This window comes from Mobula hypostoma, chromosome 2 (genome assembly GCF_963921235.1).
Source record: "Mobula hypostoma chromosome 2, sMobHyp1.1, whole genome shotgun sequence".
Lineage (NCBI taxonomy): Eukaryota > Metazoa > Chordata > Chondrichthyes > Myliobatiformes > Myliobatidae > Mobula > Mobula hypostoma.
The window spans coordinates 72,653,692-72,678,632 of record NC_086098.1 but is presented as its reverse complement, the minus strand read 5'-3'; the positions used below and the strand labels follow the sequence as shown (position 1 = coordinate 72,678,632).

The following is a 24,941-nucleotide window of genomic DNA, read 5'->3' as shown; positions in this document are numbered from 1 at the left end:
CTGGCCTGCTGCGTTCACCACCAACTGTTAAATGTGTTGCTTGAAATTCCAGCATCTGCAGATTTCCTCGTGTTTGCCATATCTAGAAATACTAACTTTCCTCCAATCACCTTCAAACTATGTACCCATTTTCAACCTCAGCAAAAGACTGACTACCCTCTTGATCTATTCCTCTTGTTATCTTGTATACCTATGCACATGTATGCAAATGTAGTTGGGTACTTAGAACGATAATATACCCTAGAATAACACAGCAAAAATTAACAATAAACTGTTTGTGACTAATCAATGTAACAACTAAGTCTTCAGCCAGAAAATACATTAATTGTTCATTTTTTTGATGGTAGTAAACCTTATATTCACTTTGTGTGTTGATATTAAAATGATCCTTCTTCCTCTTTTTTGCTACTACCTCACAGTCTTCAACAATGTTATTTCCATTGAGCTGTTCTTGCAATCTATGGCAAATAACAAAAAAAAATCAAATAGGTATTAAATGCAACATACACACATCCAATCAAAATGTTAAACTATTTTATGGAAACACATTTCTGCATGAATAAAAATATTAGATTCAATCTGAAATTGCAAAGATGAACATTTTTGAATTGGTTGTAAAATATACAAAAGTCACGTAATGCTTCTGAGTAATAATTAGTGAATGTAAAAGGTCAGGAAATGTCACTTAAAACAGGAAATATATTGTTGACAGCAGCTCACTAGCCATATTATGCAAAACAGAAACAAGGAGATTAACAAGGGAGCACTTGATCCATTGCTGCAGGATTGTTTCTCCTTTGATAAAACATTTGAAATGAATTATATTCTTTCTGAAAACTCTAAAATTTCATGTTAAAGTTGCAAAAATGCACTAAGTAAACATAGAAACATAGAAACCTACAGCACAACACAGGCCTTTGGCCCACAATGCTGTGCGGAACATGTACTTACTTTAGAAATTACCTAGAGTTACCCATAGCCCTCTATTTTTCTAAGCTCCATGTACCTATCCAGTAGTCTCTTAAAAGACCCTATCGTATCTGCCTCCACCACTGTTGCTGGCAGCCAATTCCATGCACTCCCCACTCTGCGTAAAAAAATTATCCCCAAGATCCCCTCTGTACCTACTTCCAAGCACCTTAAAACTGTGCCCTCTCGTGTTAGCCATTTCAGCCCTGGGAAAAAGCCTCGGACTATCCACATGATCAATGCCTCTAATCATCTTATACACCTCTATCAAGTCACCTCTCATCCTCTGTCACTCCAAGGAGAAAAGGCCAAGTTCATTGAACCTATTCTCATAAGGCATGCTCCCCAATCCAAGCAACATCCTTGTAAATATCCTCTGCACCCACTCTATGGTTTCCACATCCTTCCTGTAATGAGGTGACCAGAATTGAACACAAGTTGGGTCTGACCAGGGTCCTATATAGCTGCAACATTACTTCTCGACTCTTGAACTCAATCCCATGATTGATAAAGGCCAATGTACTTTATGCCTTCTTAACCACACAGTCAACCTGCTCAGCAGCTTTGAGTGTTCTATGGACTCAGATCCCAAGATCTCTCTGATCCTTCACACTGCCAAGAGTCTTACCATTAATACTAATAGTACAGTTGATGGTATATACAGTATTTGGATTTTTCAGAAGGCTTTTGACAAGGTGCCACACATGTGGGAATAAACGGGACCTTTTCAGAATGGCAGGCGGTGACTAGTGGGGTACCGCAAGGCTCAGTGCTGGGGCCCCAGTTGTTTACAATATATATTAATGACTTGGATGAGGGAATTAAATGCAGCATCTCCAAGTTTGCAGATGACACGAAGCTGGGTGGCAGTGTTAGCAGTGAGGAGGATGCTAAGAGGATACAGGGTGACTTGGATAGGTTGGGTGAGTGGGCAAATTCATGGCAGATGCAATTTAATGTGGATAAATGTGAAGTTATCCACTTTGGTGGCAAAAATAGGAAAACATTATTATCTGAATGGTGGCCGATTAGGAAAAGGGGAGGTGCAACGAGACCTGGGTGTCATTATACACCAGTCATTGAAAGTGGGCATGCAGGTACAGCAGGCGGTGAAAAAGGCGAATGGTATGCTGGCATTTATAGGGAGAGGATTCGAGTACAGGAGCAGGGAGGTACTACTGCAGTTGTACAAGGCCTTGGTGAGACCACACCTGGAGTATTGTGTGCAGTTTTGGTCCCCTAATCTGAGGAAAGACATCTTTGCCATAGAGGGAGTACAAAGAAGGTTCACCAGATTGATTCCTGGGATGGCAGGACTTTCATATGAAGAAAGACTGGATGAATTGGGCTTGTACTCGTTGGAATTTAGAAGATTGAGGGGGGATCTGATTGAAACGTATAAGATCCTAAAGGGATTGGACAGGCTAGATGCAGGAAGATTGTTCCCGATGTTGGGGAAGTCCAGAATGAGGGGTCACAGTTTGAGGATAGAGGGGAAGCCTTTTAGGACCGAGATTAGGAAAAACTTCTTCACACAGAGAGTGGTGAATCTGTGGAATTCTCTGCCACAGGAAACTGTTGAGGCCAGTTCATTTAAGAGGGAGTTAGATATGGCCCTTGTGGCTACGGGGGTCAGGGGGTATGGAGGGAAGGCTGGGGCGGGGTTCTGAGTTGGATGATCAGCCATGATCATAATAAATGGCGGTGCAGGCTCGAAGGGCCGAATGGCCTACTCCTGCACCTATTTTCTATGTTTCTATGTTTCTATGAGGTTGCCTCAGAAGCTACAGGCTCATGGTATTACAGGAAAGATGCTAGCATGGATAAAGCAGTGGCTGATTGGCAGGAGGGAAAGAGTGGGAATAAATGGAGCCTTTTCTGATTGACTAGTGGTGTTCCACAGGGGTCTGTGTTAGGACTGATTCTTTTTATGTTGTATGTTAATGATTTGGATGATGAAATTGATGGCTTTGTTGCAAAGTTTGCAGAAGGTACAGAGATAGATGGAGGGGCAGGTGGTTTTGAGGAAATTGGGAGGCTACAGAAGGACACTGATTAAGAGAATGGGGAAAGATGGGGCAGACGGAATACAGTGTCGGGAAGTGTATGGTCATGCACTTTGGTAGAAGAAATGAAAAGGTTGACTATTTTCTAAATGGAGAGAAAATAAAAAATTTCAGGCACAAAGTGATTTGGGAGCCCTCATGCAGGATTTCCTAGAGGTTAATTTGCAGGCTGAGTCCGTGGTGAGGACGGTAAGTGCAATGTTAGCATTCATTTCAAGAGAACTAGAATATAAAGTAACACCTTCAGTACGCTGGATGAACTCAGCAGATCGGGCAGCATCAGTTAAAAACGATGAGTAGGCGTTTCGGGCCGGAACCCTCCTGCCAATCAGCCACTGCTTTATCCATGCTAGCATCTTTCCTGTAATACCATGAGCCTGTAGCTTCTGAGGCAACCTCATGTGTGGCACCTTGTCAACGGCCTTCTGAAAAATCCAAATACTGTATATACCATCAACTGTATTATTAGTATTAATGGTAAGAAGGGTTCCGGCCCGAAACGTCTACTCATCGTTTCTAACTGATGCTGCCCGACCTGCTGAGTTCATCCGGCGTACTGAAAGTGTTGCTTTGATCACAGCATCTGCAGATTATTTTGTATTTACAAGAATATAAAACCTAGGATGCAATATCGAGACTTTATAAAACACTGGTAAGGCCTCACCTGGAGTATTTGCATGCAGTTTTGGGCCCCTTAGATTAGAAAGGACATGTTGAAACTGGAGAGGACTCAAAGGGGGATCACAAAAATGATTCCAGAATTAAATGGCTTGTAATATGAAGAATATTTGATAGCTCTGGACCAGTATTCAGAGGAACTTAGAAGAATGGGGGGGGGGGGTGACCTAATTGAAACCTATCAAATGGTGAAAGGCCTTGACAGAGTTATGGTGGGAGTGTCTAAAACCAGAAGACACAACCTCAAAATAGAGGGGCATCCTTTCAGAATGGAGTTGTGGAAGGATTTCATTAGCTTTAGGGTGGAGAATCTATGGAATCCCTTGCCACAGGCAGCTGTGGAGACTAAGTCTTTATGTGTGTTTAAGGCAGAGGTTGATAGATTTTGGATTGGTCAGGGCATGAAGGGTTACGGGGGGGGGGTTGGGAAGGCAGGAGGTTGGGGCTGAGAGGCAAAAAGGATCAGCCATAATGAAATAGCGGAGCAGACTTGAGGGCCAAATGGCCTAATTCTGCTCCTATATCTTATGGTCTTATAAAAACGTAGGGCCTCGATTTATGACAATTCAGAGTTTTTTAAAAATTTCAAACAAAATTGCAATAAAAGTGATATGCAAATACTTAGAACACTTCTGTTAATGTACATTCCATACACTTAAAATAATGTATACAATATTTATGATTTCCCGCAGAGATACTCCTAAGAAAAATAGTATGCAATAGATACATTTTGTTTCACCCAAGCCAATCAAGCAAAATTAGTGTATCTTATAACTGACTAAGTGCATATTACAATTGTAGAAAATACCTGGAATTGAAATGTGAACATTACTTCCTCATGTTCGCTAACATTTAATTAGAAAGCCAACATTTAGTTGGCCATCATTAACAGCCTTTATCCTTTTACACCCAATAATGATGATTAAATTGTAAAATATGCTCCAAATCAGGATTCTGTGTATTTGAGAAAGATATTTACAAGTGATGGTTCTCTTGCTCTTCTGGATTGCATAAATGCAGGTCATTAGTTTAAGGGGAAGTTGCTGACTAGCTCATTCTTAATGATAAACTCACTCAGTGATTACATTCCTTTACTTGCTTGCCTCTCTGGAAGGTGTACTCACCATCATGTTGTTAACACTGACCATCACCAACTCAGCATGTCAATGACCAACTTGCTGAGCTGTGCTAGCAGAATGATGTTCAAGTTATTTTTTTCTAGGATTGCTCGTCATGGTCCTGACACTCCAGGCTCATTTTCCCCTAAAAGGATGGGAAAATGATTCTCCTGCACCGTTTCAACACGAGAGGGAAGTCTGCAATGCCCATCAACCACACCCCACAGATTCCAAAAATGTGTTGATTTAATTTATTACCTCTTGTGTCATGAGCATGTTTGAAAGAATAGATTACAGGGAAATAGGTAGGATAATGGGATTACGCCGAGAGCTGATATGGACCCAGCAGGCCAAATAGTGTCAAAATGCTGGAGGAATTCAGCGGGCCAGGCAGCATCTATGGAAAAAGTAAACAGTTGACGTTTTGGGTCAAGACCCTCCATCTCAGCCTGAAACATTGACTGTACTCTTTTTCATAGATGTTGCCTTGCTTGTTGAGTTCCTTCAGCATTTTGTGCTTGGATTTTTAGCATCTGCAGATTTTCTCTTGTTTGCGATAAGCCAGAGAGCCTTCCTTTATATTACAAGCAAATATATAAAAAAACTAGCAACCATACTTTAGCTCTCTTCAGAATCACTTACTTAAATTGAAAAAATTGGAGGTCAGAGCATGGTTTCTGTGGCAACACAATCATTTATGCTTTTCATTGGCATAACTGGTTGTCTATTATGTTTCATGCTAAACCATAAGTCAGAGTCAGACAGCACTACAGCATTAAAAAGAGCCCTTCAGCCCATCTAGTTCATGCTTAACTGTTACTCTGCCAAGTGCCATTGACTCACATTTGGACCATTTCCCTCCATATCCCTCCCATTCATGTACTTCCCACTTGTACACTCATGTACAAAACACTTTTCGAAGTTGTAGTTGAACCCACTTCCACTGGCAGGTCATTTCACACTCTCACAATCGTCTGAGTGAAGAAGCTTCCACAGATGGCCTCCTTAAACATTTCACCTTTCACCCTTAACCTATACCCTCTAGTTCTAGTCTCACCCAACCTCAGTGGAAAAAGCCTTCCTTGCATTTACCCTATGTATACCTTTCATAATTTTGTATACCTCCACCAAATCACTTCTACACTCCAGGGAATAAAGTACTAACCTATTCAACCATTCCCTATAACTCCGGTCTTCAGTTCCTGTAAATTTTCTCAGCACTGTTTCAATCTTACTGATATATTTCTTGTAGGTAAGTGACTAGAGCTGCATACAATATTCTAAATTATGTCTCATCAGCATCTTATACAACTTCAACATAACATAACATCCCAACTCCTGTACTCAATGCTCTGATTTTTATGAAGTTTTAACATAAGCTTTTCACTTCTGCCAAAACTTTTGAAACAGCAGCAATAAAATGCCTTCCGGAAATGCAAGAGAAATACATTACTAGTACTGGAGAGATTGAGGAAGCATTAACAATGATCTTTCAAGAATCGATAGATTCTGGCATGGTACGAGATGACTGAAAAATTGCAAATGTTACTCCGCTATTTAAGAAGGGTGGGAGGCAGCAGAAAGGAAACTATAGACTTGTTAGCCTGACATCAGTGGTTGGGAAGTTGTTGGAATCAATTGTTAGGGATGAGATTACAGGGTACCTGGAAGCACATGATAAGATAGGCCAAAGCCAGCATGGTTTCCTGAAAGGAACATCCTGCCTGACTAACCTACTGCAATTTTTTGAGGAAATTACAAGCAGGGTCGACAAAGGAGATGCAGTAGATGTGGCGCACTTGGATTTTCAGAAGGCCTTTGACAAGGTGCCACACATGAGGCTGCTTAGCAAGATAAGAGCCCATGGAATTACTGGGGAGTTACTAGCATGGGTGGAGCATTGGCAGAAAATGGTGAGTGGGAATAAAGGGATCCTATTCTGGCTTGCTGCCGGTTGCCAGTGGAGTTCCACAGGAGTCAGTGTTGGGACTGCTGCTTTTTACGATGTATATCAATGATTTGGACTATGGGATTAATGGATTTGTGGCTAAATTTGACGATGATACAAAGATAGGTGGAGGAGCGGGTAGTGTTGCAGAAACAGAAAGACTTAGATAGTTTAGGGGAATGGGCAAAGAAGTGGCAAATGAAATACAATGTTGAAAAGTGTATGGTCATGCACTTTGGTAGAAGAAATAAACGGGCAGACTATTATTTAGATAGGGAGAGAATTCAAAATGCAGAGATGCAAAGGGACTTGGGAGTCCTTGTGCAGGATACCCTAAAGGTTAACCTCAAGGTTGAGTCGGTGGTGAGAAGAGGAATGAAGCCAGGGCATCAAAGGTTATGGGGAGAATGCAGGGGCGTGGGGATGACTGGAAGAATTGGATTAGCCCATGATTGAATGGTGGAGCAGACTCGATGGGCCGAATGGCCTACTTCTGCTCCTATTTATTATGATCTTATGGTCTTTAAAAAACACCAAAAAAATTGAACAATCACCATCTGATTCACAAAATTAAGTTTACTTTTCATGATTATCATGAGTTTTTCTAAGCACCTTTATGTCACAGCATTCCTAGTGGTATAACTTTTCCCTACGAGGTTCGTCTATCAGTATTTTGACCAAAAGCCGAACAGCACTACACAACTACAGGCATGACTAGAAGAGAACAAAGGCTCTGTGGCAAGTGACCTAGTCTTCACATTAAACCCTTTCCACAGTCCAACAAATCAATTTTCTCCAATAGTCTAGGTGGGTATAGCTCCACCATCTCAAGATGCTCAGCGCCATTTAGAAAAACGCAGTCCCACTTGATCAGCATCCATCAATCTCCCTACCGTATATGCTCATTTTCCCCAACATAGCAAAGGCTGCAGTATGTATCATCTGCAAAATGTACCCCGTTACTCTACCAGGCCAGCGTGCCAGCACCTCCCAAACTGTGACCACTATCATCAAGAAAGCCATGGGCACAAATGCAGAGGGACACTATCCTAAATAGGAAACGTGTTGCTTTTCCATCATTATCACTGGATCCAAATCCAGGAACATCCTTTCCTCAAGCATGTTGAAAGTGTTTTCATCAATAAAGAACTGCAGTGATTAAAGACTAACCCAGCAACACCTTAAAATTAAGTTAGAGAATAGAAATATTGGCAGTGATGACTAAATCCGCCCCCCAAAAAATGAAAATAGCAGAATAAAAGAAACTTCAACAATGCATTTAGAAAGCCAAAAAGGAAGAGCAGCTCTTGCATGGTTTAATCTTTTAAGTAACTGGTCCTACTGAATGCTGTTAAACATCCATTACTATAAAGCCATTAACTGAGACAAAAAAAGGGATCAACCACCAACTATATAAAATGGAAGAGTATGTGGGGGGGGGGGGAAGAGGTAGATTGATCTTGGAGTAGATTGAAGGGTTGGCACAACATTATGAGCCAAAGAGCTATGATAAACTGTTCTGTTCTATATCTTAATACAAGAACCTTAAAATTACAATGCATCAGTCTGGTTTGTGAATAGAGTAGATTCTGGTTAATTAGGACACATTGGGACCAGTACATTTTGGCCCAATTAAGCAGCTGCCCTAATTAGCCAAAGTCTCAGGGAAATAATTTCAACATTTTAGAAGACAAACTACTGTTTAAGTGAGTAACAAATTAGGTATTTAAATGAAATACAGAAGAACACTACGAATGCTACCACAGCACTGAAGAAGTGTGTATTAGTTCCAAATAACTATTGACAGAGGAATTCATCCACCATACTCAGCCATGTACATAGTGTCCATGGAGGTGTAGCACCTCACAAACACAAGAAAATCTGCAGATGCTGGAAGTCCAAAGCAACCCACACAAAATGCTGGAGGAACTCAGCAGACCAGGCTGCATCTATAGAAAAGAGTAAACAGCTGGTGTTCTGCCCTGAAACATTCAGCCGGAGTGGCTCCTCTAGTGAAGGGTTTTCTCAGGTCTAATTTGCAGCAGCCCACTCACCTTTGGTCCCCACCTGACATGCAGCTCTCACCTGTGGCTCCAAGTTGCTGTTCGCATGTGACAGCAGCCACATCACAGTATGTCCCTTCAACAGGCAGGCTGAACCAGGTGAGGGTAGCTGGCAGGCCTCATACATGGGTGAAACAGGGACAGGCCTGTCCTAGCATGCAAAGTCAGCTCCTGCAGACTACGCAGATGAGATCAACAGTGAGCTCCAAAGACCAAGAATGCAGTTCTGCAACGCTTCATGGACAGTGACAAACATGATAAGGCAGAGAATAGTCATTCACTGCGACCAAGGAAAACCCCAGTTTGTGATGACTACTTGTACCACTAGACCCGGACTTCCGAGGTTGAGAGAGTGGAACTATCCTAGTGCAACAACCTTTCCCCACTTTAAAAACTCCCCTGCACTGCCATTGTCAGATACGACGGACAACCAATATGCTGCCGTGTTCGTCTGATAGACTGTTAGTGAATAAAATTAGCGCAGACACCTAGTGCAGATAATAGACTGCCTTCATAAAATACTTTTGATTGCATTTTCCAAACCTTCATCTTCACTGTAACATTCAAGATGATTGTCGATACCTTCAAATTATTTGTAATTCCTAGCTGAAGTGAAATGGTTTCATTTTCATTCCTGGCTGTTTCTGGCATCTCTAAGCCTGTGTGCTTGAAACTACAGTGAACAAAACAATTCTAAATTGCCTTACTGTTTAGTTCTCACAAACTATCACGGACAAAAATCCCTGTTCTTTTAATACAAACACATGCAACTGATGCTATTTTAAACTGTTCAATCTAAGCACACTGTACTGTCTAAGGCTATACAAGTTCACATACCTGACACTGCTTAAAAACTGTTCAGCAACAGTCTCCAGTCCCAAATAAGCAGCATGGTATCCCAAGAAAAGAGAATCTTGGCTATTTGCTCGATTAGTTTTTGCAATTTAAGAGTTGTCCCAAATGAACAGTTACCTTAATTAACCAGAATCCACTGTAAATTGGTAAACTTACATTAAGTAGTATTGGCACAGCAAAAGTAAAGAAATCCATGACACAGTGTTATAGTTTGTAATGGATCTGGTGTTTGTGGAACCTCACAAAGATACACATTTTAATTAAAAGGTCAGGCAAGTGGGCAGAGGAGGTGGGATGGCTCTGTTGGTAAAAAATGAAATAAAATCTTTAGAAGTAAGTGAGACAGGATCAGATATAAAATCCTCATTAGGTGGAGTTAAGAAACTACAAGGGTAAAGAGACCCTAATGGGAGTTATATATAGGCCTCCAAACAGTAGCCAGGGTGTGAAATATAAATTAGAATGAGAGCAAGAAAAGCGATATAAAAAGGACAATGTTAATGTGGTCATAGGGGATTTCAATGTGCAAATAGATTGGGAAAAATCAAGTTTGTGCTGGATCCCAAGAGAAGGAATTTGCAGAATGCCTACTAGATGGCTTTTTAAAGCATGTTAGATTAACAGAACACAATAGCACAGAAACAGGCCTTTTGGCCCATCTAGTCCATGCTGAACCATTAATCTGCCCAGTCCCATTGACCTGCACCAGGAGCTCGTTATCCGTCCCATCGATGTACCTATCTAACTTTCTCTTAAATATTGAAATTGATCCCGCATCCACTACCTCCTCTGGCAGCTTGTTCCACATTCTCACCAACCCTGAGTGAAGAAGATCCCCCTCAAGTTTTCCATAAATATTTCACCTTTCACACTTAACCCATGACCTCTAGTCATGTTCTCATCCAACCTCAGTAGAAAAATCTAATTGTGTTTACTCTATCTACACCCCTCATAATTTTGCATACTGTATCTCAATTGAATCTCCCCTCAATCTTATGCTTTAAGGAATAAATTCCTAACCTATTCAATTTTTCCCTATAACTCAGTTCCTCAAGTCCTGGCAACATCCTTGTAAATTTTCTCTGCACTGTTTCAATCTTACTGATATCTTTCCTGTAGGTAAGTGACCAAAACTGCACACAATACTCTAAATTAGGCTTCATCAAAGTTTTATACAATTTCATTATAAGATCCTAACTCCTGTACTCAATACTTTGGTTTGTGAAGGCCAATGTACCAAAAGCTTTCTTTATGACCCCATCTACCCATGACATCACTTGCAAGGGACTATGGATATGTATTGCCCAATCCCCCTGTTCTACCACGCTCTTTTATATGGTCACCATACAAAACCTACACTGGTTGATCCTTCTAAAATGCAACTATTAAACTTGTCATTTTTTAGCCTATTTATCCAGTTGGTCCCAATCCCACTGCAGGTTTTGATAGTCTTCCTCGCTGTCCATTACACCCCAAGTCTTGGTGTCATCCACAAATTTGCTGATCCAGTTTACCACATTATCATACAGATCATTGATACTGATGACAAACAACAACAGACCCAGCACCAGTACCTGCAGTACACCACTAATCATAGGCTTTCAGTCAGAGTGGCAACCATCTACAACCACTCTCTGGCTGGAGGCCTGTGACTTGTGATGATGAGCTTGTTGTGGAGCCTACAAGGGAAAAGGTAATTCTGGATTGGGTCTTGCATAATGAACCAGATTTGATTAGCAAACTTAAGGTAAAGGAACCTTTAAGATGTAGTGATCATAATATGAGAGAATTCACCTTGCAGTTTGAGATGGAGAAGCTATAATCAGATGCATTGGTATTGCAGGGTGTCACGTGACCAGCAACAATAAATATAGAATTGAGTCATGTTTTAAAAACAACCATAAACTTTTATTAAACTCTGCTCAACAATAGCAAAAAGTATTCAAACGACTAACTTAACCGGAAGTTAACTGCTATACGGCAACTCTGGAACAGTTCTTAAAGTGGTAAATTTGAAAGTCCATGTGATTTACACAGTCAATAAAGAGAGACTTCTCTGGAAACGGATTTCTTCGAAGACCTGACGTTACTGCTGATTCTGTCCAAAGGGTTCACGACGAAGGAAATAAAACGGCTTAAAGGATCTGACCTTTTCCCGGCGAATGAACACTGCACAAACCTTTCTGATCTTACAGGGGTTATCTCAGATGCAGGCCACTATTTCTGAACGAAGATTCAAAAAGGTCGATCCTGTATTAAACTGCCAAACGACATCAACTTTACTCAATCCTTCAGGTTCCCTTACTTTAGTAAGGTCTTCACTCTCCAATACGAGACTTACAATAGAAAGTAAAATTCTACTTTAAAACAAAACTGCATCAAGAGATGAATACGCAGCATAACGGAGTAACTGACGAATTAAACAATGAATCAACTGTGTAACAACAGGGGTTTCCCGTTACATACCTGTTGAGAACATGTCATCTCATGACCTCACACTGGTGGGAAAATTACATCACCCCATCATCACAAGACCATTACATCATGCCCACAAGATACTCAATTACATCATGGTCATAAGACAGTCACAAGATACCCAGGAGGTATGTAACAAGGTAGTAAACGGAACTACAGAGGCATGAGAGAAGAGTTGGCCAAATCTGATTGTAAGGGGACACTAGCAGGGACAATGGCGGAGTAGCAATGGCGGAAGTTTCTGGGAGCAATTCAGAAAGCACAGGATGGGTTCATTCCAAAAAAGTATTTGAAAGTGAGGGTGTGGCAACCGTGCCTGACAAGGGAAGTCAATCACAGCAAAAAATCAAAAGACAGGGTACATAATATAGCAAATGTTAGTAGGAAGCTACAGGATTGGGATGCTTTTAGATATCAACAAAAGGCAACTAAAAAGCAATAAGGAGAGAAAAGGTGAAATATAAAGGTAAGCTAGCCAATAATATAAAAGAGGCTGAAAAATCTTTTTGGTAGATATATAAAAAGTACAAGAGAGGCAATAGTGGATATTGAACTGCTGGAAAATGACACTGAAGAGGTAGTAATAGGGGACCAAGTAGTGGTGGATGAACTCAATAGGTATTTTGCATCAGTCTTTATTGTGGAAGATACCAGCAGTATATCAGAAATTTGAAAAGGCTAGGACAGAAGTGAGTGCAGTTGCTATTACTAAGGAAAGGTGCTGGGAAGCTGAAAGTTCTGAAAATAAGAATATCACTTGGATGAGACTGACTACACCTAGGGCTTCTGAAAGTTGTGCATGAAGAAATTATGGAGGCATAAGTAGTGATCTTTCAAGAATCACAAAATTCTGGAATGATTCTAGCAGACTGGAAAATTGCAAATGCCACCCCACTCCGTAAGACCTGAGGTAGGGAGGCAAAAGATAGAAAATTACAGAAAATTATAGGAAAATTATATATGAATTCAGTGCTTTGCAAGATATTGCAGTCCATTATTAAAGATGAGGTTTCAGGATACTAGGGAGGCACAGAATAAAATAGGTCGAAGTCAGCATGGTTTCCTTAAAGAGTGTTTTGAAGAGCGATCCCAGGAATGAAAGGGTTATATATACGACCCATTGATGTGTTTGGGCCTGGACTCAATGGAGTCTAAAAGAACAAGTGGGGGTCTCATTGAAACTTATCGAATATTGAAAGGCCTAGATAGAGTAGGCATGGAGAAGATGTTTCTTACAATGTGAAACTCTACGACCAGAGGACACAACACAATACAAGGACATCTCTTTAGAACAGAGATGAGGAGGAATTTCTTTAGCCAGAGGGTGATGAATCTATGGAGTTCATTGACACAGACGGCTGTGGAGGTGAAGCCATTAGGTATATTTAAAGTGGAGGTTGCTAGGTTCTTGACTAGAAAGGTTGTTGAAGATTATGTGGAGAAGGCAGAGGAATGGAGTTGACAAGGATAATAAATAAACCGTTATGGAATCGTGGAGCAGACTCAAATGTGCCAAGTGGCCTGATTCTACACCTGTGTCTTACTGGATAATGAAGGCCAAGTAGATCAGGAGGAGAAATAATTAAATGGACTGAGCGCGTACAGTTACTGTTGGTTGGAAAATTCACTGTTAGTGCCATGAGTTTATAGACTACCTAAGCAGAATATAAGGTGTTATTGCTTTAGTCTGCATTTATCCTTATCTCGGTGAAGGACAGATGTGTCGGTATTAGAATGGGAGGAGAGCTGAAATGAATGGCAACCACAAGATCCTCATATCAACTGCAGGCAGGGTGAATGTGCTTGGCAAAGCAGTCAACCAACTTGTGTCCTGTCTCACCAGTGTAGAGGTGACCACAGCAGAGCAGCGAGTGCAATGAACGATGCTGGATGTGAAAGACTAGAGCGGCTTATGGAAGGGATGATGATGAGGAAGGAGTTTTCAGGCCAGGTATTGTATCTTTTATGGTTAGAGGAGAGTGCCTGGGGAGGGACGAGCTGATCAGCAATTATGAAGAGAGTGATCCCTGCAGAAAGCAGAAAATGCGATGATAATGTTGATGGTGGGCTCATGAAACTCCTGTTTATTGACTGTAACTCTACTTTCTATACCACAAGTTCAAATGAACTCATCTCCAAACTCCTATATATAGGACTCTGCACGTGGATCCTTAACTTACTGACCAACAGACCACAATCATTAAGACACAAAATACTCTGCAGATGCTGGGGTCAAAGCAACACTCACAACACACTGGAGGAACTCAGCAGGTCAGGCAGCATCCGTGTAAACGATCTGTCAACGTTTCGGGCCAGAACCCTTTGTCAGGACTGAAGAGGGAAGGGGCAGAGGCCCTATAAAGAAGGTGGGGGGAGGGTGGGAAGGAGAAGGCTGGTAGGTTCCAGGTGAAAAACCAGTAAGGGGAAAGATAAAGGGGTGGGGGGGGCGAAGCAGGGAGGAGATAGGCAGGAAAGGTGAAGAAGGAATAGGGGAAAACACAATAGGGAGTAGAAGGAGGTGGAACTATGAGGGAGGTGATAGGCAGCTGGGGGAGGGGGCAGAGTGAAATAGAGATAGGGGAAGGGAGGGGGACGGAATTACGGGAAGTTGGAGAATTCTATGTTCATACCAAGGGGCTGGAGACTACCTAGACGGTATATGAGGTGTTGCTCCTCCAACCTGAATTTAGCCTCATCATGGCAGTAGAGGAGACCATGTATGGATATACCCAAATGGGAATGGGAAGCAGAGCTGAAGTGGGTGGCTACCGGGAGATCCTGCCTGTTGTGGCGGATGGAGCGGAGGTGCTTGACCTCTTTCCCCTTATTGGTTTTTCACCTGGAACCTACCAGCCTTCTCCTTCCCACCATCCCCCCACCTTCTTTATAGGGCCTCTGCCCCTTCCCTCTACAGTCCTGACGAAAGGTTCCGGCCGGAAACGTTGACTGATTGTTTCCACGGATACTGCCCGACCTGCTGAGTTCCTCCAGCGTGTTGTGAGTGTTCACAATCATTAAGAATAGGCTCCACAGCCGTGATTATTCGCAACACTGCTGCCCCTCAAGGCTGCACCCTCAGCCCTTCACTGTACACCCATACACTCATGTATGTGTGGACAGAGTCTTCCAGAACTCTATTTATAAGCTTATGACGAACTGAACTGAAACTACAATGTGACAGAGTAAAGACAGGAAATACAGAATGTATTGGCATGGTGTGAAGACAACCACCTCTTCCTCAACGCCAGCTAAACAAATGAGCTGGTCATGGACTTCAGAAAGTGCAGCAGAGTACAAACCCTTTCTATATCATTGGTGCTGAGGTGGAGGTAATTGAGAGCTTTAAGTTCCTAGGTATAAATATCAACAATAACTTTTCCTGGTCCAGCTATATAGACCGTATGGCTGATAAACCACATCAGCACTCCTACTTCCTCAGAAGTCCAAGAAAATTCAGCACATCCCCATTTTTTTTTTAAAGCAGGTTGCAACAGAGAAAACACCCTATCTGGAAGCAACAGATCTTGGTATGACAACTGCTGTGCGGAAGAAGACAAGAAATTTCTAGATACAGCTCAGTTCAACACCAAAGCTAACCTCCCTCTGTTTATTCTGTCTACACTTCCCACTGATGGGGAAAGTAGCCAACAAAAACAAATACAGTACCTCTCCTACTCCAGTCATTCTCTCACCTGGTGATAAATATTCCTTGAGAACTTGTCCCACCAACTCAAGGACAGCTTCTGTCCTGCTGTTCTAAGACTCCTGAATGGACGATAAGTTGGATTCTTGACCTCACAATCTACCTCAATGTGATATTGCACCACAGAAGCGTAGCGGTTAGCGCAACACTATTACATAGCTCAGCATGTCAGAGTTCAAAGTTTAATCCCAGCATCCTCTGTAAGGCGTCTCTGTAGTCCTTCTTGTGGGATGCGTGGGTTTTCTCTGAGTCCTCAGGTTTACTCCCACAGTCCAAAAGACGTACTGGGTAGGTTAACTGGTAATGGCAAATTGTCCGACGGTTAGGGTCAAATTGGGGTTGCTGGGCAGTGTGGCTCAAAATGCCTATGCTGTGCTGGATAGAGAATTAGTTACTGCTGAGCTGCACTCACTGGACTTTCTCCTTACTGTAATATTTTATTCTTCATTGTTATTCTTTTACCTTGTACTATCTCAAAGCACTCTTGTAATGAATTGAACTGTATAAACAGCATAAAACATAACAGCACAGTACAGGTCCTTCAACCCACGATGTTGTACCAACCCTTTAACCGACTCTATGATCAATCTAACCATTCCCTCCTACATAGCCCTCCATGTACTGTCATCCATGTGGGTATCTAAAAGTTTCTTAAAAGCCCCTGATATATCTACATCTACCACCACCCCTAGCATGGCCTTCCACTCCCCCACAACGCTCTGTATAAAGAAATTATATAAGATGCTTTGGTGATAATTTACCAAAATTCTCTGGACTCTGGGCAGGTCCCGGTGGATTAGAGGAAGGCGAATGTCACATCACTGTTCAAAAAAAGGATGTAGGCAAAAAGCAAGTAACTATAGGCCAGTTAGTTTAACATCTGTAGTTGGGAAAGTGCTTCAAGCTGTTGTAATGCCATGGTTCATATTTTTATGCTGCATGTATTTCATTTTGGCAGCTCTGTAAGAGCAGGCTGTTCAGTTTTCATGCTTGTTTGGGTTACCGTTGAAGATAAGAGAGGAGAAATGTGTGCCATCCAATTAGGATGGTCAGATTAAGGGGAAGTTTCTCTGATGAGGGACACTAAGGTTGGGCTTGGAGTTTTTGGTTTAAATGGTGATGAAGAGAGAAGAAGCTGGGGAGAACAGGTTGTAGCATACGATCTGGTGGGAGACCCATTTATTCGAGATGGATTGCAAGCGACGTTCGGAAGGGGTGTGTGCTTTCACGTTGACCAAGGGCCCAGTGTGTGAGTGACTGAGAAGTTCAAGATGATCTGCAACTTGTACACATTTGACTGTTTAATTAGAATGTGTGCTTTTCTTTTTGTTATTCTTTACTAACCCTTCAGTTAAGATTCATAAATATAATTCCCTTAATCGTATGCAGTGTACTGTCTGTCATTTAGTGCCATTAATTTGTAACAGGGTAGCAAATGACACAGCATCCACACAAACCGGGGTCTGGGGTGGGATTGAGCACACCTCAATCTCACAAGTTTGGCCTGGAGGTTGTCTTCCCTAGACTTACGCAGCCAAGCGAACCAGGGTGTTTCGCTATCATTAAAGAAGAAATAGCAAGGCATCTGGAAAGAAATGTATCCTTCAGGCATGGATTCAGCAAAAACAAGTCCTGTTTGACAAACTTACTGGAGTTCTTTGAGGATATAATGAGCGCAGTGGATAGACAGGAACACATAGACATTATTTACTTGGATTTCTGGAAGGCATTTGATAAGGTGCCATATAAAAGACATCCATAAGATAAGGATGCATAGAGTTGGGGGTGATGTATTAGCATGGATAAAGGATTCGTTAAGTAATAGAAAACAGTAAGTTGGGATACACGGGTGTTATTCTAGTTGGCAATCAGTGGTGAGCGGTGTACCGCAGGGTTGGTACTGGGCCCGCAACTGTTCATGATGTACGTTGATGATCAGGAAGAGGGGACCGAGTGCAGTGTATTTAAGTTTGCTGATGATACTAAAGTCAGTGGAAAAGCAAATTGTGCAGAAGATATAGAAAGTCTGCAGAGAGCTATAGATAGGCTAAGTCAGTGTACAAGGCTCTGGCAGATGGAGTACAATGTTGGTAAATGTGAGGTCATTACTTTGGAAGGAAAAATGAAAGAGCAGATTATTATTTAATTCGTAAAAAAAATTGCAGCATACTACTGTACAGAGGGACTTGGGAGTGCTTATGCATGAATCAGAAAAGGTTGATTTGTAGGTGCAGCAGGCTATCAAGAGGCCAAATGGGATATTGGCCTTCATCGCTGGAGGGACTGAACTTAAGAGTAGGGAGGTTATGCTACAACCGTACAGAGTACCGGTGAGGCCACACCTAGAGTACTACGTGTAGTTCTGGTCTCCTTACTTGAAGGAGGATATACTGGCTTTGAAGGCAGTGCAGAGGAGGTTTAGCAGGTTGATTCCAGAGATGAGGTGATTAGACTTTAAGGAGAGATTGAGTTGCCTGGGACTGTACTCGCTGGAATTCAGAAGAATGAGAGGAGATCTTATAGAAACATATAAAATTATGAAAGGGATAGATAAGACAGAGGCAAGAAAGTTGTTTCCACTGGCAGGTGAGGCTAGAACTAGGGGACATCGCCTCAAGAATCAGGGGAATAGATCTATGATGGAGATCAGGAGGAACTGCTTTTCCCAGAGAGTGGTGAACCTGTGGAATTCTCTGCCCAATGAAGCAGTGGAGTTTAAAAACACACACACAAAGAAATCTGCAGATGCTGGAATTTCAAGCAACACACATCAAAGTTGCTGGTGAACGCAGCAAGCCAGGCAGCATCTCTAGGAAGAGGCACAGTTGACGTTTCGGGCCGAGACCCTTCGTCAGGACTAACCAGGATAAAGTAGTGGAGGCTACCTCAGTAAGTATATTGAAGACAAGGTTGGATAGATTTTTGCACAGTAGGGGAATTACAGGTTATGGGGAAAGGGCAGGTAAGTGGAGATGAGTCCATGGCCAGATCAGCCATGATCTTATTGAATGGTGGAGGAGGCTTGATGGGCCAGATGGCCTACTCCCATTCTTATTCATTATGTTCTTAAGCTCTTATGCTTAACTCCCACCCCACATGCACCCCTATGCAGCACTATCAAACCTATCCTCTAGGATATTAGTACCCCTCTTGTTCAGGTGCAAACAGTCCCTTCTATACAGATCACACCTTGCCTAGAAGGGAGCTCAGTGAAACCAAAATCTGAAACTTCCCTCCTGTACATTCTTTATATCCATCTTCCCATTTCTGGCCTCACCCGCGCATGGCACAGGTAGCAATCCTGAGATCACAACCCTGAAAGTCCTGTTCTTTAACTTAGTACACAACTCCCTGAACTCCCTATGCAGGACCTTGTCACTCTTCCTGCCTGTGTCATTGGTACCGATAAGGACCACAACCTCTGGCGGCACGCCCTCCCACTTAAGAATGCTATGGACTCAGTCTGAGATGTTCCTCACCCCGGCACCCAGGAGGCAACATACCATCTTGTTCATCTGGAAATCTTGTTCTCAACCACAGAACCTCCTTAATGTTCCCCTACCAACAAATCCCCTATTACTACAGCTCTCATTTTCTCCCTCCCCCCATCCCTTCTAAACCACAGAGCCAGACATCTGATTGCTGTGGCTTTCCTCTGCTAGGTCATTCCCCTCCCCCCCCTTCCCCAACAGTATCCTGTTGAGCGAATGGCCACAGGGGTACTCTGCACTAACTGCTTATCCCCTTTCCTTCTCGTAACAGTCATCCCATTACCTGTGTCCTGCACCTTGGGTGTAACTACCTCCCTGTATGTTCTGTCTATCAACCTCTCAACCTCCTGAATGATCTTAAGTTTATCCAATTCCAACTTTAACTCCTTAACACGGTCCGTCAGAAGCTGCAGTTAAATGCGCTTCTTGCAGATGTAGTTGTCAAGGATACTAGAGGTCTCCCAGCTTTCCCATATCCTGCAAGAGAAGCATTCCACTCCCCTGCCTGGCATCCCCACTACTCTAAATGTGCATTAAGAAAGAAAGAATAAATAAATAACAAAAAAATTCTACCTCTGGTCTACGCCTCTCCTCGCTGAAGCCTCAATGAGCCAAAGTTTCAACTCCCCACTCTAACACTGATCCACTCACACAATGGTTGCTCCCAAAGTGGCCACTCTGCTTAAATCTAACTTTTTTTTATTGGATCTTACCAAGTGCATAATTATGCACAATCCCATGTCTCCTTGGAATCTGTGGCGTGCAAAATGTTCAGATTGCCCACGCTCACTTCATTTAAAATCTGTCTCCTCTACTCAACTTAAGATCCCAAGATAATATTGCAGTTCTATAAAACCATGGTTAAACCACACTTGGAAATTGTGCTCAGTTACAGATGCCTAATGTTTGGTAATGATGTGGAAGCTTTTGAGAGTGTGCAGAGAAGATTTATCAACTTGCTGGAGCAACTCTGATAAGTATAGACTGAATGAGCTAGAGCTTTTCTTTTTTGAATGAAGGAGAATGAGAGGTTACTTGATAAAGTTATACAAGATGATAAGAGACACAGATCGATTAAATAGCCAGAGACTTTTTCCCAGGGCAGAAGTGGCTAACACAAGGCTGCATAATTTTAAGGTGATTGGGGGAAAGTAAAGGGGAGGGGGAAATCAGAGGTAATTTCTTTGTACAGAGTGGTGTGTGTCTGTGGAAGGCCATGCCAGGTTGATGCAAATATATCAGGGGAAAGAGGTAAAGAAAATTGAAAGACTGCAGAAAAAATTTACAAATATCCAGCTGAGACTTGACACCTGAATTATAGGGAGAGACTGAATAGGTTAGAACTTTATTCCCTAGACTTTAGAAGATTAAGGGGAGATTTGATAGAGGTATACAAAATTATGAGGGCGATAGATAGGGTAAATGCAAGCAAGCTTTTTTCACTGAGGTTGGGTGAGACTACAAACTAGAGGTCATGGGTTAAGGGTGAAAGGTGAAATGATTAAGGGGAGCTTGAGGGGAACTTCTTCAGTCAGAGGGTGGAAAGGGTGTGGAACAAGTTGCCAGTGTAAGTGTTTTTTGCAGATTTGATTTCAATACTGAAGTGAAATTTCAATAGGTACATGGATGAGATGGGAATGAATGTCTCTGGTCCAGGTGCATGTCTATGAGACTAGGCAAATAAACTGCTCAGCACTAACTATATGGGCCAAAGGGCCTGTTTATGTGCTATAATGTTCTATGACGCTGTGACTCAACCCTCTGACTAATGGCCACTGTGTGGTGCCCCTATCCTTCCACTAACTCTGTATTCTGCCTTCAAATTTGTCCTTACAAAGTGAATCACTTCACATTTTTCCAGGTTGAACTTCATCTGCCAATTCTCAGCCCAACCCTGCATCCCGTCAGTATCCCGTTGTAACCTATGACCATATTCTGTAGTATGCACAACTCTACCAACCTCCAGCCCATCTGCAAACTTACTAGCCAACTCTGCCACCTCCTCATCCCTCATTCATAAAAATCACAAAGAACAGAGGTCTCTGCAGAACTCCATTAGTCCCTGACCTCCAGGCAGAATACACCCCATCTGCAACCACACTCTGCCTCTATGGGCAAAACAATTCTGAAACCATTCAGCCGTTTTCCTGGATCCCATGCTTTTTGAATGAACCTACCACAAGGAATTTTATCAAACATCTTACAAAATCCATTCACAACAGCTTCACTGCTTTACCTTCATCAATGTGCTTTGTCAGGTCTTCTAAGAATTCAATTAGGCTCATGAAGAATGACTTGTCCGTCATTAAAACCATGCTGACTAGCCCTAATCAGCTATAGTTCTTCAAGTGCTCACAAATCCTGTCTCTAATAATCTTCTCCAATAATTTTCCAACATTGATGCAAGACTCAGTGGTCTATTAATCCAGGGTTATGTCTACTCCCTTTCCTGAGAAAAATAATATAAATTTGTCACCCTCCAATCATCTGGTACTATTCCTGTGGCCAATGAGAATGCAAAGGAGCATCAATCTTTACCTTCTCTTCCCATAGTAACCTGGGGCATATCCCATCTAGTCCCAAGGAATTATCTATCTTAATGTTTTTCAATAGTTCCAGCACATCCCTTTTCTTAATGTCAAGATGTTCTTGCACAGTCAAATGTTTTGCATTTTCCTCATAAGTGCCAAGGGCCCTCTCACTGGGGAATACTTAAGTATTCATTATGGATTTTCCTTTCCGCCTTTGACTTCAGGCATGTTTCCTCTTCTAACCCTGAGTGGTCCCTTCCTTAGGCTGGTCATCCTCCTGTTCTTCATATACATGTAGATCAGCTTGGGGGTTTTCCTTAATCCCACTCACTAAGGTCTTCTCCTGCCCTCTTCTAGCTCTCTGATCCATTCTTAAGCTCCTTCCTGGCTATCTTGTAACTCTCAGGACCCTTGTCTGATCCTTGATTCCTAAACCCAAAGCAAGTTTTTTTCTTCCTCTTGACTGGATGTTCTACATCTCGTGCAACCATGGTTCCTTTACTCCACCATTCTTTCCCTGTGTTAGTGAGACAAAACTATCCTAACTTCCACATTTCCACATTGCATTTCCCAGAGTACATCTGGTCCCAACTTATGCTCCTGCCTAATAGCATCATAATGCCTCCTCATCCAATTAAACACTTTCCCACACCATCAGTTCCTAGCTCTTTCATAGCTATGGTAAAGGTCAGGGAGTTGTGGTCACTGTCTCCGAACCGCTTAACCACCAAGAGATCTGACACCCATGCAAGACCAGTTTTTCACTGTACCTCAGAACACGTGACAATAAAAAACCTATTTACCTCGTGTATGATAAAGAACTCCTGATCTCTCATTCTGCCACGTCATGACCCTTGCACCATTCTGACTACCAGCACCACACTTTCACTCCAACTGTAACACCATATTCTGCAATCTGTTATTGCAGTTCCTTTTCCTATGATGTTAATGTATGTATGTATAAATGGAACAATCTGCTTGGATGGCACCAAACAATATTTTTCACCATATCTTGCATCAAAATTCCATATTTCTGCACCACAAGATTTTCAAGAAGGAACAACAAATTTAACATGGGTTAATTATCCAAACTTCCAATGGTTATCTACATCTGATAGTGCTGTGATTTATAAAAATAGCATAAATGGGCCCAGAAAATGTTAACAACCTTAAAAATAATGGTTGACTATAAAGTCATTTCTATATTGCTGCCATTTCAACATTACTCTAAGTATCTTACTTAACAGGATGCCCTGTGAATAAATAATGGTGACCTTAAACAAAATAGCCAGCTTTCGACGAATTATTACCCAGAGGGTGAAACTGCTTCCACTTTATATTGATCCATATACAGTATTTTACTGGATGGCAACTTGTTTTCTGTTCTTTAAACAATCATTTCCTCCTATACTTTCCCTGTCTATTCTACTTGGTCTTGTCCATTAAATTTATCTTTTGCTTGTTTGGTTTTAGAAGAACTTTTTAAAAAAATATTGATCTCCTACCATAAAATAAGTTAATCTCCTTTAAGTGATATCAGGGGATAAATATTATTCCATGTAACCTGCCTAATGTTATCAATTTTTCTGTTTTTTCTTTTTTCTTTAAATTTTATTTTTATTTGGATAAGGAGTTCACAATTATCATGTACTTTTTTCTGTTTTTTTATAATTTTGGTTTTCTTTGCATCATCCAAAAGACATCTCCTCTGTGGGCACTTTCCAATCCAATCCTCACTGCCCAGTAGGCAACTTAAACCAATATACAAGACAACTTTACCCTCCACACCAACCCAACCCCACACACACATACCAGAAGGCAATTGAAACACACTGCTTGATGGATAGTGGGTGATGGCAGGGCACAAACCAGCTGGCAAATTGGATCACTTGATGGTCACTACAGATATGAACTCTGTTCGTGTTGTACGACATGACTAGGAGTACAAGGAAAGCTTCATTTAGCTCTTCACCTCTTCATCTCATCCCAAGAATTAGCATCCTGTATCCCAACTCGGTGGCAAATTCATCCATTTGGGTAAAAACAGTCAAATCTACGCCACGTCACTAAACCTCCGCATAGCCTCAGCAATACAATTCCCTTTCAATAAATAATCCCGCTGTACTTCAAGGGACCTTGCCTTTAACAGTATATTCCCGCGAGGTAGCGTTGACCACCCATTCACTGTCCCGCACTGGCTGCAAAGTGGGACTTCAGGCAGCCAGGAGGACGTATTTGGGGAAGGATGCTGTGTAGATGCAACCCCCACCCCCCAAAATGCAAAAGCACAACACAATCGAAACCGCTAACTCGAACCTGTGCTCGCTGGCGTTTCGACGGGAGGGATGCAAAGAGTACCTACCGTGTGCACACCTGCTTTTCCCCGTGACTATCCACTTCCCGGTAAAACTGCGAGCGTTTCCACCCTTCCTCGGATTTCACCCAACACCCTCCCGGGGAGCGCCAATCCTGTCCCAAGAACGGCATCCTTAGCTCAGAAGAGACTCCAACCACCTCCGACTGTGCTTTTATTCCGTTGTGATTCCAACAAACAGCTCGAATGTTTACATCACAACTGACAAGCGACGTTCCTTCACAAGCAACCCCGACCTTCCGCACTGCCTTTGTTGACAGAAGCGCTGCGGTAGTTCCACCCCAACCCCCATTTAGCCACTCGAAACCAATGAAAAGTGAGCTCCTCCTCTTTATTCCGGAATGTCTAGGGCTTTCACTGGTCCATTTTAACGTCAATCGTCAAGAAGACGCGAGTGCTTTTCCCCCTTCCTTATGTGTTTGTTCCCCAAAACTATCCAGTTGCGGGTTCATCTAATAGTACGGTGTTTTTTTTTTCTGTGTGTAACTGAGAAACAGCCTTGTGAGAAGAAATCATTATATCTCATAAAGAAATATATTTCCTGTTCTAATAAACAGTTTGACTGAAAGTATCAAAGATGTAAAAAAGAGATTATACTGTAGAATTTGCGGCAACTACCGGGACACTAAATTGCAGATAAAGGAAAGGTGTGAAAAACATGTTTGTTGTA

The 24,941-nt window shown here is 42.1% G+C and overlaps 1 protein-coding gene across 2 annotated transcripts in view; it reads right to left on the bottom strand.

Moving 5' to 3' along the window:
• Nucleotides 1-24,539, bottom strand: part of fbxo25 (F-box protein 25) — a 76,119-nt gene extending 51,580 nt beyond the window's left edge. For both annotated transcript variants that reach the window (XM_063038639.1, XM_063038641.1), the window contains exons 1-2: nucleotides 24,260-24,539; nucleotides 364-458 (exon numbers count right to left, since the gene is read on the bottom strand). In XM_063038639.1, the coding sequence (XP_062894709.1) occupies nucleotides 364-458; nucleotides 24,260-24,384 (220 nt within the window). In that variant the 5' untranslated portion in view covers nucleotides 24,385-24,539. The remainder of the gene's footprint in view (nucleotides 1-363; nucleotides 459-24,259) is intronic.
• Between the last annotated feature and the right edge of the window lie 402 nt (nucleotides 24,540-24,941).